The sequence below is a fragment of the Coregonus clupeaformis genome, chromosome 9 (assembly GCF_020615455.1).
Source record: "Coregonus clupeaformis isolate EN_2021a chromosome 9, ASM2061545v1, whole genome shotgun sequence".
NCBI lineage: Eukaryota > Metazoa > Chordata > Actinopteri > Salmoniformes > Salmonidae > Coregonus > Coregonus clupeaformis.
The window spans coordinates 25,534,520-25,554,409 of NC_059200.1; the positions used below are offsets into that span (position 1 = coordinate 25,534,520).

The 19,890-nt window shown below is 45.4% G+C and overlaps 1 protein-coding gene across 1 annotated transcript in view; it reads left to right on the forward strand.

The window, feature by feature from the left end:
- Positions 1-13,838, forward strand: part of LOC121574161 (LIM/homeobox protein Lhx5-like) — a 58,802-nt gene extending 44,964 nt beyond the window's left edge. The window contains exon 5 of the mRNA XM_041886803.2: positions 11,946-13,838. Within this exon, the coding sequence (XP_041742737.1) occupies positions 11,946-12,289 (344 nt within the window). The 3' untranslated portion in view covers positions 12,290-13,838. The remainder of the gene's footprint in view (positions 1-11,945) is intronic.
- The last annotated feature ends 6,052 nt before the right edge of the window (positions 13,839-19,890 follow it).

The following is a 19,890-nucleotide window of genomic DNA, read 5'->3' on the forward strand; positions in this document are numbered from 1 at the left end:
CTAGTACCAGTGAACCAAACCATTCTGTAACACATTTCTTCCCTTCTCCTAGTACCAGTGAACAAAACCATTCCATAACCCATTGCGTCCCTTCTCCTAGTACCAGTGAACCAAACCATTCCCTAACCCATTTCGTCCCTTCTCCTAGTACCAGTGAACCAAACCATTCCCTAACCCATTTCGTCCCTTCTCCTAGTACCAGTGAACAAAACCATTCCCTAACCCATTTCGTCCCTTCTCCTAGTACCAGTGAAACAAACCATTACCTAACCCATTTCGTCCCTTCTCCTAGTACCAGTGAACAAAACCATTCCATAACCCATTGTGTCCCTTCTCCTAGTACCAGTGAACCAAACCATTCCCTAATGCACTGCGTCCCTTCTCCTAGTATCAGTGAACCAACCCATTCCCTAACCCATTTCATTCTTTCTCCTAGTACCAGTGAACAAAAACCATTCCCTAACACATTTTGGCCCTTCTCCTAGTACCAGTGAACCAAACCATTCCTTAACCTATTAGGTCCCTTCTCCAAGTACCATTGAACCAAACCATTCCCTAACCAATTTCGTCCCTTCTACTAGTACCATTCCCTAACCCTTTTCGTCCCTTTCCTGGTACCAGTGAACCAAACCATTCCTTAACCAATTTTGTCTCTTCTCCTATTACAAGCAAACCAAACCATTCCTTAACCAATTTCTTCCCTTCTCCTAGTACCAGTGAACAAAACCATTCCATAACCCATTTCATCCCTTCTCCTAGTACCAGTGAACCAATCCATTCCATAACGCATTGCGTCCCTACTCCGAATACCAGTGAACCAAACCATTCCCTAACCCATTGCGTCCTTTCTGCTGGTTCCAGTGAACCAAACCATTTCCTAACCCATTTCGTCCTTTCTCCTAGTGCCAGTGAACCACACCATTCCCTAACCCATTTTGTCCCTTCTCCTAGTACCAGTGAACCAAACCATTCCTTAACCCATTTCTTCCCTTCTCTTAGTACCAGTGAACCAAACCATTCCCTAACCCATTGCGTCCCTTCTCCTAGTACCAGTGAACCAAACCATTCCCTAACCCATTTCGTCCTTTCTCCTAGTGCCAGTGAACCACACCATTCCCTAACCCATTTTGTCCCTTCTCCTAGTACCAGTGAACCAAACCATTCCTCAACCCATTTCTTCCCTTCTCATAGTACCAGTGAACCAAACCATTCCCAAACCCATTTCGTCCTTTCTCCTAGTACCATTGAACCAAACCATTCCGTAACCCATTTCGTCCCTTCTCCTAGTACCAGTTCACCAAACTATTCCCATTTCGTCCCTTCTTCTAGTACCAGTGAACCAAACAGTTCCCTAACCCATTTCTTCTCTTCTTCTAGTACCAGTGACCCATACCATTACCTAACCCATTTCGTCCTTTCTCCTAGCACCAGTGTACCAAACCGTTCCCTAACCCATTTATTCCCTTCTCCTAGTACCAGTGAACCAAACCGATCCCTAACCCATTGCGTCCCTTCTAGTACCAGTGAACCATACCATTACCTAACCCATTTCATCCCTTCTCCTAGTACCAGTGAACCAAACAATTTCTGTAACCCACTGCGTCCCTTCTCCTAGTATCAGTGAACCAAACCATTCCCTAACCCGTTTCATCCTTTCTCCTAGTACCAGTGAACAAAAACCATTCCCTAACCAATTTCGTTCCTTCTCCTAGTATCAGTGAACCAACCACTCCGTAACCCATTTCGTCCCTTCTCCTAGTACCAGTGAAACATACCATTCCCTAACCCATTTTGGCCCTTCTCCTTGTACCAGTGAACCAAACCATTCCTTAAGCCATTGGGTCCCTTCTCCTAGTACCAGTGAACCAACCATTCCCTAACCCATTTCGTCCCTTCTCCTAGTACCATTCCCTAACCCTTTTCGTCCCTTTCCTAGTACCAGTGAACCAAACCATTCCCTAACCCATTTCATCCCTTCTCCTAGTACCAGTGAACCAAACCATTCCTTAACCCAAATACGTCCCTTCTCTTAGTACCAGTGAGCCAACCATTCCCTAACACATTGCGTCCTTTCTGCTGGTTCCAGTGAACCAAACCATTCCCTAACCCATTTCGTCCTTTCTCCTAGTGCCAGTGAACCACACCATTCCCTAACCCATTTTGTCCCTTCTCCTAGTACCAATGAACCAAACCATTCTTTAACCCAAATGCATCCCTTCTTTTACTACCAGTGAGCCAACCATTCCCTAACACATCTCTTCCCTTCTCCTAGTACCAGTGAACAAAACCATTCCATAACCCATTTCGGCCCTTCTCCTAGTACCAGTGAACCAAACCATTCCTTAACCCATTCGGTCCCTTCCCCTAGAACCAGTGAACCAACCATTCCCTAACCCATTTCGGCCCTTCTCCCAGTACAAGTGAACCAAACCATTCCCTAAACCTTTTCGTCCCTTTCCTAGTACCAGTGACCAAAACATTCCCTAACCCATTGCGTCCCTACTCCTAGTATCAGTGAACCAAACCATACCCTAACCCATTTCATCCCTTCTCCTATTATCAGTGAACCAAACCATTCCCTAACCCATTTCGTCACTTCTCCTAGTACCAGTGAACCAAACCGTTCCCTAAACCATTGCGTCCCTTTTCCTAGTACCAGTGAACCAAACCATTCCCTAACCCATTTCTTCCGTTCTCCTAGTACCAGTGAACCAAACCATTCCCTAACCCATTTCTTCCCTTCTCCCAGTAAGAGTGAACCAAACCATTCCCTAACCCATTGTGTCCATTCTCCTAGTACCAGTGAACAAAACCATTCCCTAACCCATTTTCTCTCTTCTCCTATTACAAGCAAACCAAACCATTCCTTAACCCATTTCTTTCCTTCTCCTAGTACCAGTGAACAAAACCATTCCATAACCCATTTCATCCCTTCTCCTAGTACCAGTGAACCAAACCATTCCATAACACATTGCGTCCCTGCTCCGAATACCAGTGAACCAAACCATTCCCTAACCCATTGCGTCCTTTCTGCTGGTTCCAGTGAACCAAACCATTCCCTAACCCATTTCGTCCTTTCTCCTAGTGCCAGTGAACCACACCATTCCCTAACCCATTTTGTCCCTTCTCCTAGTACCAATGAACCAAACCATTCCCTAACCCATTTCTTCCCTTCTCTTAATACCAGTGAACCAAACCATTCCCTAACCCATTGCGTCCCTTCTCCTAGTGCAAGTGAACCAAACCATTCCGTAACCCATTTCGTCCCTTCTCCTAGTACCAGTTCACCAAACTATTCCCATTTCGTCCCTTCTCCTAGTACCAGTGATCCAAACCGTTCCCTAACCCATTTCTTCCCTTCTCCTAGTACCAGTGACCCATACCATTACCTAACCCATTTCGTCCTTTCTCCTAGCACCAGTGTACCAAACCATTCCCTAACCCATTTCGTCCCTTCTCCTAGTACCAGTGAACCAAACCGATCCCTAACCCATTGCGTCCCATCTAGTACCAGTGAACCATACCATTACCTAACCCATTTCGTCCCTTCTCCTAGTACCAGTGAACCAAACAATTTCTGTAACCCACTGCGTCCCTTCTCCTAGTATCAGTGAACCAAACCATTCCCTAACCCATTTCATCCTTTCTCCTAGTACCAGTGAACAAAAACCATTCCCTAACCCATTTCGTTCCTTCTCCTAGTATCAGTGAACCAACCACTCCGTAACCCATTTCGTCCCTTCTCCTAGTACCAGTGAAACATACCATTCCCTAACCCATTTTGGCCCTTCTCCTTGTACCAGTGACCCAAACCATTCCTTAAGCCATTGAGTCCCTTCTCCTAGTACCAGTGAACCAACCATTCCCTAACCCATTTCGTCCCTTCTCCTAGTACCATTCCCTAACCCTTTTCGTCCCTTTCCTAGTACCAGTGAACCAAACCATTCCCTAACCCATTTCATCCCTTCTCCTAGTACCAGTGAACCAAACCATTCCTTAACCCAAATGCGTCCCTTCTCTTAGTACCAGTGAGCCAACCATTCCCTAACACATTTCTTCCCTTCTCCTAGTACCAGTGAACAAAACCACTCTATAACCCATTGGGTCCCTTCTCCTAGAACCAGTGAACCAACCATTCCCTAACCCATTTCGTCCCTTCTCCTAGTACAAGTGAACAAAACCATTCCCTAACCCTTTTCGTCCCTTTCCTAGTACCAGTGAACCAAACCATTCCCTAACCCATTTCGTCCCTACTCCTAGTATCAGTGAACCAAACCTTACCCTAACCCATTTCATCCCTTCTCCTATTATCAGTGAACCAAACCATTCCCTAACCCATTTCGTCCCTTCTCCTAGTACCAGTGAACCAAACCGTTCCCTAAACCATTGCGTCCCTTCTCCTAGTACCAGTGAACCAAACCATTCCCTAACCCATTTCTTCTGTTCTACTAGTGCCAGTGAACAAAACCATTCCCTAACCCATTTTGTCCCTTCTCCTATTACAAGCAAACCAAACCATTCCTTAACCCATTTCTTCCCTTCTCCTAGTACCAGTGAACAAAAATAATCCATAACCCATTTCATCCATTCTCCTAGTACCAGTGAACCAAACCATTCCATAACCCATTGCGTCCCTACTCCGAATACCAGTGAACCAAACCATTCCCTAACCCATTGCGTCCTTTCTGCTTGTACCTGTGAACCAAACCATTCCCTAACCCATTTCGTCCTTTCTCCTAGTGCCAGTGAACCATACCATTCCCTAACCCATTTTGTCCCTTCTCCTAGTACCAGTGAACCAAACCATTCCCTAACCCATTAAGTCCTTTCTGCTGGTACCAGTGAACCAAACCATTCCCTAACCCATTTAGTCCTTTCTCCTAGTGCCTGTGAACCATGCCATTCCCTAACCCATTTCGTCCCTTCTCCTAGTACCAGTGAACCAAACCATTCCCTAACCCATTTTGTCCCTTCTCCTAGTACCAGTGAACCAAACCATTCCTTAACCCATTTCTTCCCTTCTCTTACTACCAGTGAACCAAACCATTCCCAAACCCATTTCGTCCCTTCTCCTAGTACCAGTTAACCAAACTATTCCCATTTTGTCCCTTCTCCTAGTACCAGTGAAACAAACCGTTCCCTAACCCATTTCTTCCCTTCTCCTAGTACCAGTGACCCATACCATTACCTAACCCATTTCGTCCTTTCTCCTAGCACCAGTGTACCAAACCGTTCCCTAACCCATTTATTCCATTCTCCTAGTACCAGTGAACCATACCATTACCTAACCCATTTCGTTTCTTCTCCTAGTACCAGTGAACCAAACCGATCCCTAACCCATTGCGTCCCTTCTAGTACCAGTGAACCATACCATTACCTAACCCATTTCGTCCCTTCTCCTAGTACCAGTGAACCAAACAATTTCTGTAACCCACTGCGTCCCTTCTCCTAGTATCAGTGAACCAAACCGTTCCCTAACCCATTTATTCCATTCTCCTAGTACCAGTGAACCATACCATTACCTAACCCATTTCGTTCATTCTCCTAGTATCAGTGACCCAACCACTCCGTAACCCATTTCATCCCTTCTCCTAGTACCAGTGAACCAAACCATTCTTTAACCCAAATGCGTCCCTTCTTTTACTACCAGTGAGCCAACCATTCCCTAACACATCTCTTCCCTTCTCCTAGTACCAGTGAACAAAACCATTCCATAACCCATTTCGGCCCTTCTCCTAGTACCAGTGAACCAAACCATTCCTTAACCCATTGGGTCCCTTCCCCTAGAACCAGTGAACCAACCATTCCCTAACCCATTTCGGCCCTTCTCCTAGTACAAGTGAACCAAACCATTCCCTAAACCTTTTCGTCCCTTTCCTAGTACCAGTGACCAAAACATTCCCTAACCCATTGCATCCCTACTCCTAGTATCAGTGAACCAAACCATACCCTAACCCATTTCATCCCTTCTCCTAGTACCAGTGACCCATACCATTACCTAACCCATTTCGTCCTTTCTCCTAGCACCAGTGTACCAAACCGTTCCCTAACCCATTTCGTCCCTTCTCCTAGTACCAGTGAACCAAACCATTCCCTAACCCATTTCTTCCCTTCTCCTAGTAGCAGTGAACCAAACCATTCCCCAACCCATTGTGTCCCTTCTCCTAGTACCAGTGAACAAAACCATTCCCTAACCCATTTTGTCTCTTCTCCTATTACAAGCAAACCAAACCATTCCTTAACCCATTTCTTCCCTTCTCCTAGTACCAGTGAACAAAACCATTCCCTAACCCATTTCATCCCTTCTCCTAGTACCAGTGAACCAAACCATTCCATAACGCATTGCGTCCCTGCTCCGAATACCAGTGAACCAAACCATTCCCTAACACATTGCGTCCTTTCTGCTGGTTCCAGTGAACCAAACCATTCCCTAACCCATTTCGTCCTTTCTCCTTGTGCCAGTGAACCACACCATTCCGTAACCCATTTCGTCCCTTCTCCTAGTACCAGTTCACCAAACTATTCCCATTTCGTCCCTTCTCCTAGTACCAGTGAACCAAACCGTTCCCTAACCGATTCTTCCCTTCTCCGAATACCAGTGACCCATACCATTACCTAACCCATTTCGTCCTTTCTCCTAGCACCAGTGTACCAAACCGTTCCCTAACCCATTTCGTCCCTTCTCCTAGTACCAGTGAACCAAACCGATCCCTAACCCATTGCGTCCCATCTAGTACCAGTGAACCATACCATTACCTAACCCATTTCGTCCCTTCTCCTAGTACCAGTGAACCAAACAATTTATATAACCCATTGGGTCCCGTCTCCTAGAACCAGTGAACCAACCATTCCCTTACCCATTTCGTCCCTTCTCCTAGTACAAGTGAACCAAACCATTCCCTAACCCTTTTCGTCCCTTTCCTAGTACCAGTGAACCAAACCATTCCCTAACCCATTTCGTCCCTACTCCTAGTATCAGTGAACCAAACCTTACCCTAACCCATTTCATCCCTTCTCCTATTATCAGTGAACCAAACCATTCCCTAACCCATTTCGTCCCTTCTCCTAGTACCAGTGAACCAAACCGTTCCCTAAACCATTGCGTCCCTTCTCCTAGTACCAGTGAACCAAACCATTCCCTAACCCATTTCGTCCCTTCTCCTAGTACCAGTGAACCAAACCATTCCCTAACCCATTTTGTCCCTTCTCCTATTACAAGCAAACCAAACCATTCCTTAACCCATTTCTTCCCTTCTCCTAGTACCAGTGAACAAAAATATTCCATAACCCATTTCATCCATTCTCCTAGTACCAGTGAACCAAACCATTCCATAACCCATTGCGTCCCTACTCCGAATACCAGTAAACCAAACCATTCCCTAACCCATTGCGTCCTTTCTGCTTGTACCTGTGAACCAAACCATTCCCTAACCCATTTCGTCCTTTCTCCTAGTGCCAGTGAACCATACCATTCCCTAACCCATTTTGTCCCTTCTCCTAGTACCAGTGAACCAAACCATTCCCTAACCCATTAAGTCCTTTCTGCTGGTACCAGTGCACCTAACCATTCCCTAACCCATTTTTTCCCTTCTCTTTGTACCAGTGAACCATACCATTACCTAACCCATTTCGTCCCTTCTCCTAGTACCAGTGAACCAAACCTTTCCTTAACCCATTTCTTACCTTCTCTTAGTACCAGTGAACCAAACCATTCCCTAACCCATTGCATCCCTTCTCCTAGTACAAGTGAACCAAACCATTCCTTAACCCATTTCTTCCCTTCTCTTAGTACCAGTGAACCAAACCATTCCTTAATCCATTGTATCCTTTCTCTAGTACTGTGAACCAACCATTCCCAAACCCATTTCGTCTCTTCTCCTAGTACCAGTGAACCAAACCGTTCCCTAACTCATTGCATCCCTTCTCCTAGTACCAGTGAACCAAACCATTCCCTAACCCATTGTTTCCCTTCTCCTAGTATCAGTGAACCCAACCATTCCCTAACCCATTACATCCCCTCTCCTAGTACCAGTGAACCAATCCATTCCTTAACCCATTGCGTTTATTCTCTTAGTACCAGTGAACCAACCATTCCCTAACCAATTTCGTCCCTTCTCCTAGTACCAGTGAACCAAACCATTCCCTAACTCATTGCATCCCTTCTCCTAGTACCAGTGAATCAAACCATTCCCTAACCCATTGTGTCCCTTCTCCTAGTATCAGTGAACCAAACCATTCCCTAACCTATTTTTTCCCTTCTCCTAGTACCAGTGAACCATACCATTACCTAACCCATTTTGTCCCTTCACCTAGTACCAGTGAACCAAACCGTTCCCTAACCAATTTCTTCCCTTCTCCTAAAACCAGTGAATCATTCCATTACCTAACCCATTTCGTCCCATCTCCTAGTACCAGTGAACCAAACCGTTCCCTAACCCATTGCATCCCTTCTCCTAGTACCAGTGAACCAATCCATTCCTTAACCCACTGCGTTTATTCTCTTAGTACCAGTGAACCAACCATTCCTTAACCCATTTCGTCCCTTCTCCTAGTACTAGTGAACCGAACCGTTCCCTAACCCATTTCGTCCCTTCTCCTAGTACCAGTGAACCAACGATTCCCTAACCCATTTCTTCCCTTCTCCTAGTACCAGTGAACAAAACCATTCCCTAACCCATTTCGTCCCTTCTCCTAGTACCAGTGAACCAAACCGATCCCTAACCCATTGCGTCCCATCTAGTACCAGTGAACCATACCATTACCTAACCCATTTCGTCCCTTCTCCTAGTACCAGTGAACCAAACAATTTCTGTAACCCACTCATCCCTTCTCCTAGTACCAGTGAACCAAACCATTCCCTAACCCATTTCATCCTTTCTCCTAGTACCAGTGAACAAAAACCATTCCCTAACCCATTTCGTTCCTTCTCCTAGTATCAGTGAACCAACCACTCCGTAACCCATTTCGTCCCTTCTCCTAGTACCAGTGAAACATACCATTCCCTAACCCATTTTGGCCCTTCTCCTTGTACCAGTGACCCGAACCATTCCTTAAGCCATTGAGTCCCTTCTCCTAGTACCAGTGAACCAAACAATTTCTGTAACCCACTGCGTCCCTTCTCCTAGTATCAGTGAACCAAACCATTCCCTAACCCATTTCATCCTTTCTCCTAGTACCAGTGAACAAAAACCATTCCCTAACCCATTTCGTTCCTTCTCCTAGTATCAGTGAACCAACCACTCCGTAACCCATTTCGTCCCTTCTCCTAGTACCAGTGAAACATACCATTCCCTAACCCATTTTGGCCCTTCTCCTTGTACCAGTGACCCAAACCATTCCCTAACCCATTTCGTCCCTTCTCCTAGTACCATTCCCTAACCCTTTTCGTCCCTTTCCTAGTACCAGTGAACCAAACCATTCCCTAACCCATTTCATCCCTTCTCCTAGTACCAGTGAACCAAACCATTCCTTAACCCAAATGCGTCCCTTCTCTTAGTACCAGTGAGCCAACCATTCCCTAACCCATTTCTTCCCTTCTCCTAGTACCAGTGAACAAAACCACTCTCTAACCCATTGGTCCCTTCTCCTAGAACCAGTGAACCAACCATTCCCTAACCCATTTCGTCCCTTCTCCTAGTACAAGTGAACAAAACCGTTCCCTAACCCATTTCGTCCCTTCTCCTAGTACCAGTGAACCAAACCGTTCCCTAACCCATTTCGTCCCTTCTCCTAGTACCAGTGAACCAAACCATTCCCTAACCCATTTCGTCCCTTCTCCTAGTACCAGTGAACAAAACCATTCCCTAACCCATTCTCGTCCCTTCTCCTAGTACCAGTGAACCAAACCGTTCCCTTAACCCATTGCGTCCCTTCTCCTAGTACCAGTGAACCAAACCATTCCCTAACCCATTTCTTCTGTTCTACTAGTGCCAGTGAACAAACCATTCCCTAACCCATTTCGTCCCTTCTCCTATTACAAGCAAACCAAACCATTCCTTAACCCATTTCTTCCCTTCTCCTAGTACCAGTGAACAAAAATAATCCATAACCCATTTCATCCATTCTCCTAGTACCAGTGAACCAAACCATTCCATAACCCATTTCGTCCCTTCTCCTAATACCAGTGAACCAAACCATTCCCTAACCCATTTCGTCCCTTTCTGCTTGTACCAGTGAACCAAACCATTCCCTAACCCATTTCGTCCCTTCTCCTAGTGCCAGTGAACCAAACCATTCCCTAACCCATTTTGTCCCTTCTCCTAGTACCAGTGAACCAAATCATTCCCTAACCCATTAAGTCCCTTCTGCTGGTACCAGTGAACCAAACCGTTCCCTAACCCATTTCGTCCCTTCTCCTAGTACCAGTGAACCAACCATTCCCTAACCCATTTCGTCCCTTCTCCTAGTACCAGTGAACCAAACCATTCCCTAACCCATTTTGTCCCTTCTCCTAGTACCAGTGAACCAAACCATTCCCTAACCCATTTCTTCCCTTCTCTTACTACCAGTGAACCAAACCGTTCCCTAACCCATTTCGTCCCTTCTCCTAGTACCAGTGAACCAAACCATTCCCTAACCCATTTCGTCCCTTCTCCTAGTACCAGTGAACCAAACCGTTCCCTAACCCATTTCGTCCCTTCTCCTAGTACCAGTGAACCAAACCATTCCCTAACCCATTTCGTCCCTTCTCCTAGTACCAGTGTACCAAACCGTTCCCTAACCCATTTCTTCCATTCTCCTAGTACCAGTGAACCAAACCATTCCTAACCCATTTCGTTCCTTCTCCTAGTACCAGTGAACCAAACCGATTCCCTAACCCATTGCGTCCCTTCTAGTACCAGTGAACCAAACCATTCCCTAACCCATTTCGTCCCTTCTCCTAGTACCAGTGAACCAAACAATTTCCGTAACCCATTCGTCCCTTCTCCTAGTACCAGTGAACCAAACCGTTCCCCTAACCCATTTCGTCCATTCTCCTAGTACCAGTGAACCAAACGATTCCCTAACCCATTTCGTCCTTCTCCTAGTATCAGTGAACCAAACCACTCCCTAACCCGTTTCGTCCCTTCTCCTAGTACCAGTGAACCAAACCGTTCCCTAACCCATTTCGTCCCTTCTCCTAGTACCAGTGAACCAACGATTCCCTAACCCATTTCTTCCCTTCTCCTAGTACCAGTGAACAAAACCGTTCCCTAACCCATTTCGTCCCTTCTCCTAGTACCAGTGAACCAACGATTCCCTAACCCATTTCTTCCCTTCTCCTAGTACCAGTGAACCAAACCATTCCCTAACCCATTTTGTCCCTTCTCCTAGTACCAGTGAACCAATCCATTCCTTAACCCATTGCGTTTATTCTCTTAGTACCAGTGAACCAACCATTCCTTAACCCTTTTCGTCCCTTCTCCTAGTACCAGTGAACCAAACCATTCCCTAACTCATTTCATCCCTTCTCCTAGTACCAGTGAACCAAACCATTCCCTAACTCATTTTGTCCCTTCTTCTAGTACCAGTGAACCAAACCATTCCCTAACCCATTTCATCCCTTCTCCTAGTACCATTAACCAAACCATTCCCTAACCCATTTCTTCCCTTCTCCTAGTACCAGTGAACCAAACCATTCCCTAACCCATTTATTTCCTTATCCTAGTACCAGTGAACCAAACCATTCCCTAACCCATTTCTTCCCTTTCTTCTCTTTCACTTTTCAGCTATACCAGTGAACTAAACCGCTCCCTTCACGTCCTTGAAATGTTATAATGTCACTTAGGCTACTCAATACTGCAATTCTTTAAAAAAAAACTTTTGTCTATTTTTAAAAGTGTGTGAGATTCAATGTCAGTGATTTTGAATGTTTCTATATAGATTGCGTCATCTGTGTGCTGCACAATGAATTTCCTAATTAGAGGATTCGTTTTCTAATCAAATAATTGTCTCTCCCCTTACAGAGTACCAGGGTGACTACTACGGAGGTGGAAACTACGAATTCTTCCCCCATGGCCCTCCCTCCTCTCAGGCTCAGTCTCCAGCAGAATCCCCCTACATCCATGGAGGGGCCATGGAGGGCTCTGTGTCAGCCCACCACCCCTCTGACGACAATAGGTTCACGGACATGATCTCCCACGCAGACACCCCCAGCCCAGAGCCCGGCCTGCCCAGCTCCCTGCAGCCTGTCCCTGGGGAGGCATACGGAGGGGGGCCCAGCCCACCCTTCTCCCTGGCTAGTAACTCCAGCTACAGTGCCCCCATGTCCCACCCCGGACAAGAGATGGGAGAGACCACCGTCTGGTAGACTAGAGGGGGGATGTCTGGGTCTGGGAATGGGATGAGGGTTTCGTTGGGAGGGAGGGTGAACTTCCCATTTTCGATTCAATCAACTCGGGAGATGAATTTGAAGACGTTATGTATCAGTAGTTCTGAATTAAAAATGCTGTTTATGTATTTGTTAATGGGGATTTTTCTATTCACGGATTGGGATTTTGAATTCACTTGCTGAATTGATGGAGTTGAAATGGAATTGTTCCCCCTAACTCTTATCCTTCACATACGTGATGGACTGAGGATGGAAGATGGGGCGGCTTTGCTGGAAAAATATCAACTTTGTTATACTATTCGCCGCCCTATTCAGCCCCGTCAGTAGAAATACACTCCCACCCACCTCTGGAAACAATGAACTGGGATTGGAAAAAGATAGACGCTTCGGCGGTTCCTCTTGCCCCCATATCCCCCCCACCCGAGAAGAGATCAAGGTATCCATTGATGGAGATTAAGGACACTTGATATTGCGGAGAGAGATAAAGAAAGAATACAAGCCAAAAGGGATGATTTATGTATTTTATTTTTTGGTTTCAAAACTGTCTTGTTTTTTTATTCTAGTCTACTGTTTCTTAAAGGCATAATGTTGTAGGCCTAACTGGTCAGTTCCTCTTCTGCATAACATATGTTTTACTGGTACACCAGTCTCCTATTGTAATATTGCTTCCAATACAATGCTCTAATACAGACAAATGCACTCGTTCAGTGTTTTAACTGTTTCTAAGCACAACCACCTTTGCTTTTAGCTTCAACACCAACAAGATAAACCATTCAGGGGCCTGTAGTGTAGAGCAGATATCTGCTTGACGACAGAGATGACAACAGTCAGTTAATGTGAAAGCAGGAGAGTCATTTGGGGTAGCCAGGTAAACATGTTAGATGTCAAAGACATTGTCATTGACAACATTTATGTGATCCCTTTGATAGCCTTTGAACAACTTTACTGCAGCTTTCATAAAGACCCATAATTACATACATTAATTATTCTGGAATTCTACACAATATACATGCACATACATTCCTTACCATTTTCATCATCAGTTCTAGTGAGGTGTTCCTGATAGATGGTCTCGCTGTTCTCGTATGGGATCTCTATATGGTTATTCAGAACACACACATACATAAGCCATGCATACACACACACCCACACCTACCCCTCTCTAATCAAGGCCCCCTCCATGCACATATCCCTCACGCCCATCCAGGCACCCCTGTCAGTCCCTCTCTTTTCCTCTCCTCTCCTTCTCCACTTCTCCTGATCTTCCCTTTGTTAGTGTCCCTTTTTTGAAAAGCATGTTTTAATGGAAATTATTTTCAAAAGAACATTGAAGCCATAATGGAGAACGTCCTTCAGCAGCTGAGGTCTCCTTCTTCAATAGACAGAGAACTGTAGGAGGAGCCAGACAACATCTGTGACTTGCTACCCATCTGTCTACCTGGCAGCCTGGCAACCATCCCCACCTAGTGGTCAGATAGGACAACTACAGAGAGGGGTTTCCATCAGCCGTGTGTCAAATAAAATAAAATATAATCTTATTTGTCACATGTGCCGAATACAACCTTACCGTGAAATGCTTACTTACAAGCCCTTAACCAACAATGCAGTTTTAAGAAAATAGAGTTAAGAAAATATTTACTAAATAAATTAAAGTAAAAAAATATTAAAAAATAAAGTAACACAATACAATAACAATAATGAGGCTATATAGAGGGGGTACCAGTACTGAGTCAATGTGCGGGGGTACAAGTTTGTCGAGGAGTGTGTGTGTGCGCGTGTGTGATGTGTGTGTGATTGTGTGTGTGTGTGTGCCTTAGGACTCGTCTTCAGGGACACATATGTAGGCATGCAGGCACACACACAGACACATACACACACAGACACACACACACAAACACACACACACACACACAGACACACACACAGCCAAAATGAAGGACGACCAATTAGCCACAAAATGACAAGTACACTGTCTGGGCAAACGACGAAGTAAATACCAACCACATACACACTGTTTGGATTTCAAACAATGTAATGCATACTATCTGTTATTACTTCTATCCTATTATTGCTCTCCATATTTATTGCGGTACAGTATATCTCCACAATGAGAGAGAGAGAGTATGTGTGTGTGTGGGTGTGTGTGTGTGTGCGTATTTACATGTGTAAGTGTGTGTGTGTGTGTGTGTGTGTGTGTGTGTGTGTGTGTGTGTGTGTGTGTGTGTGTGTGTGTGTGTGTTTGCGTGTGTAAGTTTGTGTGTGCGTGCATACGGTTAGAGGAAAATGGGTGGGGGGTATTGTTTCAATGTAAATAGTACTGATAATAATAAAACATCTCCTCTTGCACTACATTGGCGCTTGGTTTCTCAAACCTCTGTTTGATACAAAGAATGGAGTCACCCAACCCTTACTAACTGGTAGGAGAGGATTCTATGCTATTTGGGCAAGCAATAATAGCAGCTCAACCTTTTCCTTTATTACTAACACCTAGCCTATCATTTCGGATCAACACAAGTGCCTAGAGGGTAGGGGCTAGGGGGTAGTTTGTGGACGGGGCCATTGTCTTACCAGATTTATCATCAACCTACTTCTCTTCCACCTGCTCAGGGTAGAATTTGTCCCTAAGGTACAAGTCTAGGATCAGCTTACCCTCACCTGAACCATTATGGGGAAAACAACAAACTTGACTTCAGACCAGCATATAGAGGCTATTCCATCCCACTCCTAGTGAGGCTCCAGCCTTATCCCCCTCCCTCTTTTACACCTCTTTATCCCATCCTCCGGCTGCATCCCTCTCTCCATGGGCCCAGGTGGACTCAGGGTTGCTTAGGTCTGCAGTAATTTTCCCCCCGACTGGTTTTAATGTAAGGGGTAATGTGAGAGGAGACAGGCTCCGCACACACACGCACACCTCCCCCTGTGGGAGTCTGGAGCAAGCCGTGGTCTGCACGCACACACAAACGCACACACACACCACAGCGGTGGACGTGGTCCTCACCCACCACTGGTTCATCACCAGCATCCCTCTGATCCCTTGATTTATTCCTCCTTCTCTCCTGTTTACTCCCCTGAGCCTCTCCTCTCCTCTGCCCAAAACAGAGGCCTGTATCACTCCATCTCTCAGAGAGAGTGAGGGAGAGAAAGAGAGAGAGAGAGCAAGAGAGTAATAGAGAAGAGAGAGAGAGAGAGAGAGAGAGAGAGAGAGAGAGAGAGAGAGAGAGAGAGAGAGAGAGAGAGAGAGAAGAGAAGGAACCAGCTGATTCTATAGGAGCACCAACACAAACAGTGCTGTATATAAACACACACACACAGGCCAGGGGCTCAGAGGCTGACCTGCTACTGCCTGGAAACAAACACCTCGAATGACTTTCACCTTCTTTTCATCCAAACATCCCTTGTTTATCATGCACGCACGCACACAAACACACACACTCACACACACACACACGGCCGTTAACACATTGGTTATTTTGTAATTAATTTACTTGCTCTGCTGTTATGGGAAAGAGCAGAGGAGAGGAGGAGGCCTTGTGGAACTGCTATAAATCACCTGCTTGTTCCCCTCCCCAACTTTCCATCCCACCTATCCCCATTCCAGTGGAGGCTGGTGGGAGGAGCTATAGGAGGACGGGCTCATTGTAATGGCTGAAATGGAATAATGGAATAAATGGAACGGGTCAAACGTGTTTTCCATATGTTTGATGTGTTTGATACTGTTCCATTCCAGCCATTACAATGAGCCATTTCCTTTCCCTCTTCAGCCCCCCATGAGCACAGCTACACTGGGTTCCCAGTCCATAACCCCCCTCCCTTCATCACACACTGATGGATGTACTCCTATCCTACTCCCCCTCTTGTCATTGCTGCCTGGGGCGGGGAATTCATATTACCCTATGAAGAGGACACATCATTAAGAGTCTAAGCCTGGTGGGGGGTATTTGATTTGGAATTTTAAGACCCCTTTAGGTATAAAAACATATATATATATATATATAAATTATTTGATAAAACATTGAATTTGGCCTTACTGCTATTAGCCCATAGAAACGCATTGAATAACAGATTCATACATGGACAGGCCTCGTGTAGCTCAGTTGGAAGAGCATGGCGCTTGCAACGCCAGGGTTGTGGGTTCGATTCCCACGGGGGGCCAGTATGAAAAATAATTTTAAAATGTATGCACTAACTGTAAAGTCTCTCTGGATAAGAGCGTCTGCTAAATGACTGAAATGGAAAAACAAATGGTCAAAAAATAAATCAAAAGGAAGTTTGTTTTGATGTGTGTGTCCTATATCTGAGAGATATAAGAAAGATCAGGAAATATTGTTTGTTTTTTTTAACCAATATTTAACACTTTTTGGGGGCACTAAACTACTTCCATATTTACTTCAATTCATTTTTTAAACTGGTACCTGCTACCTTCAGATGCTGCAACCTGGTCTCAGAGCATTTCGTATTATTCTGTACGTAGCATAAATATGAGATACACTCCATAGAGCCCCACAGTGGAGGTGCCATAATACCCATAAAACCTAGCGGTCAAACAGGGAAATGGTTCCAATAGTTCTTCTACAATTAATTTTTCCCATAGGGGATTTTTAGAAACACTTAAAATATGTCTGTGTTTCGTATAAGCTTAGCCTGGTGTGACGTTTTGGAAAATATATTGATAAAAGTCACCTTGTCCGAAAGAGATTTACACGGTTATCAAAACGTCACAACAGGGTAAGCCTACACAAAACACAGCCCTTATTTTAAGTGTTTCTAAAATCCCCTATGGGAAAAATTAATGGTGGAAAAAAGATTGGAACCATTTCCCTGTTTGATCTCTAGGTTTTATGGGTATTATGTGGTACTCGATTTAGTATGATATGTTACCATACCAAATGTAACATGTCAATCTAATTTCATATCCCGGAATTACGTTTCCTATGTTACATCTAGTCTATGATACCAGGCTGTCAGAAGAGGCTTGTGGGCGTCCTAGAGCAAAACTGACATTTACGTGTTCGTGAGAGTCTTATCTTTCCACTGCGGGGTCATAATTGTTTGTAGGCTAAACGGTTCGGACAATACAGACGTTTTCGTGAGAAGACCGATTTTCCGGATGTCTCCTGGTCTGACAAACACCGCTGTAGCTCTTCCACTCGCTGCAGATGCGGAAGGCTGACATCGGTGCACGCGGTGGACTAACACCAGATAATTGTTTATTATGATAATTAGATTTCCGCAGGTGCGCGAACGTCGACTCTAGGGGTGTTACTCAGACACACACACACGAACGTGCACACAAGTGTCCCTGAAACACAAATACGTGTAAACAAACAAACACTACTTCCTTATACACAGACAAAATGTAGTGCCTTCAGTTCCTCCTGGAGGCCAAAGAAAACAGAGACACATCTCAGTAAACGTTTGAGTCTGTCCCTGAGAGAGAAGACAATACACTGGATTCCATTGTCATATCACACCAGCCATTCAGGGAGAGGCCATAAGGTCACCACATACCTTACAGGCTCAACTCAATTAACAGAATGTTGCACTGGCAAAAAGTATTTATTAGAGTCAAATAGTCGACTATGAACAGTAAACATTTCAAACAGTAATATTATTTGTCTTTTATACAAGATTCACTGGAGAATGTCAGAAGAACCATGAACCTGAATGGATATACTGCATATAACATACACTGCTCAAAAAAATAAAGGGAACACTTAAACAACACAATGTAACTCCAAGTCTATCACACTTCTGTAAAATCAAACTGTCCACTTAGGAAGCAACACTGATTGACAATACATTTCACATGCTGTTGTGCAAATGGAATAGACAACAGGTGGAAATTATAGGCAATTAGCAAGACACCCCCAATAAAGGACTGGTTTTGCAGGTGGTGACCACAGACCACTTCTCAGTTCCTATGCTTCCTGGCTGATGTTTTGGTCACTTTTGAATGCTGGCGGTGCTTTCACTCTAGTGGTAGCATGAGACGGAGTCTACAACCCACACAAGTGGCTCAGGTAGTGCAGCTCATCCAGGATGGCACATCAATGCGAGCTGTGGCAAGAAGGTTTGCTGTGTCTGTCAGCGTAGTGTCCAGAGCATGGAGGCGCTACCAGGAGACAGGCCAGTACATCAGAAGACGTGGAGGAGGCCGTAGGAGGGCAACAACCCAGCAGCAGGACTGCTACCTCCGCCTTTGTGCAAGGAGGAGCAGGAGGAGCACTGCCAGAGCCTTGCAAAATGACCTCCAGCAGGCCACAAATGTGCATGTGTCTGCTCAAACGGTCAGAAACAGACTCCATGAGGGTGGTATGAGGGCCCGACGTCCACAGGTGGGGGTTGTGCTTACAGCCCAACACCGTGCAGGACGTTTGGCATTTGCCAGAGAACACCAAGATTGGCAAATTCGCCACTGTCGCCCTGTGCTCTTCACAGATGAAAGCAGGTTCACACTGAGCACATGTGACAGACGTGACAGAGTCTGGAGACGCCGTGGAGAACGTTCTGCTGCCTGCAACATCCTCCAGCATGACCGGTTTGGCGGTGGGTCAGTCATGGTGTGGGGTGGCATTTCTTTGGGGGGCCGCACAGCCCTCCATGTGCTCGCCAGAGGTAGCCTGACTGCCATTAGGTACCGAGATGAGAACCTCAGACCCCTTGTGAGACCATATGCTGGTGCGGTTGGCCCTGGGTTCCTCCCAATGCAAGACAATGCTAGATCTCATGTGGCTGGAGTGTGTCAGCAGTTCCTGCAAGAGGAAGGCATTGATGCTATGGACTGGCCCGCCCATTCCCCAGACCTGAATCCAATTGAGCACATCTGGGACATCATGTCTCGCTCCATCCACCAACGCCACGTTGCACCACAGACTGTCCAGGAGTTGGCGGATGCTTTAGTCCAGGTCTGGGAGGAGATGCCTCAGGAGACCATCCGCCACCTCATCAGGAGCATGCCCAGGCGTTGTAGGGAGGTCATACAGGCACGTGGAGGCCACACACACTACTGAGCCTCATTTTGACTTGTTTTAAGGACATTACATCAAAGTTGGATCAGCCTGTAGTGTGGTTTTCCACTTTAATTTTGAGGGTGACTCCAAATCCAGACCTCCATGGGTTGATAAATTTGATTTCCATTGATAATTTGTGTGATTTTGTTGTCAGCACATTCAACTATGTAAAGAAAAAAAGTATTTAATAAGATTATTTCATTCATTCAGATCTAGGATGTGTTATTTTAGTGTTCCCTTTATTTTTTTGAGCGGTGTATATATTCAGTATTTACAGACAGGGAGATAGAAAGGAAGAGGACACCTTTAGAATACCAGTGGTATCAATAACAGAATGTATGAATTGAGCCAATGCTATACAATGAGACATTGTTAAGTCCCAGAGAAGTGACCTGTGCGGTGCTTTGCTCTGTCTCTTCCCAGCTGTAGCATCACAGTAGACAGAACATCTCAAAGCCCACCACTCCACCATATTTTACTCACCATCTCCTAGGTATACGCATGACACAGTAGACTGTATTGTGTTGGGTTTCATTATGGTGGACAGAGAAAATAACACACAGCAGCTTG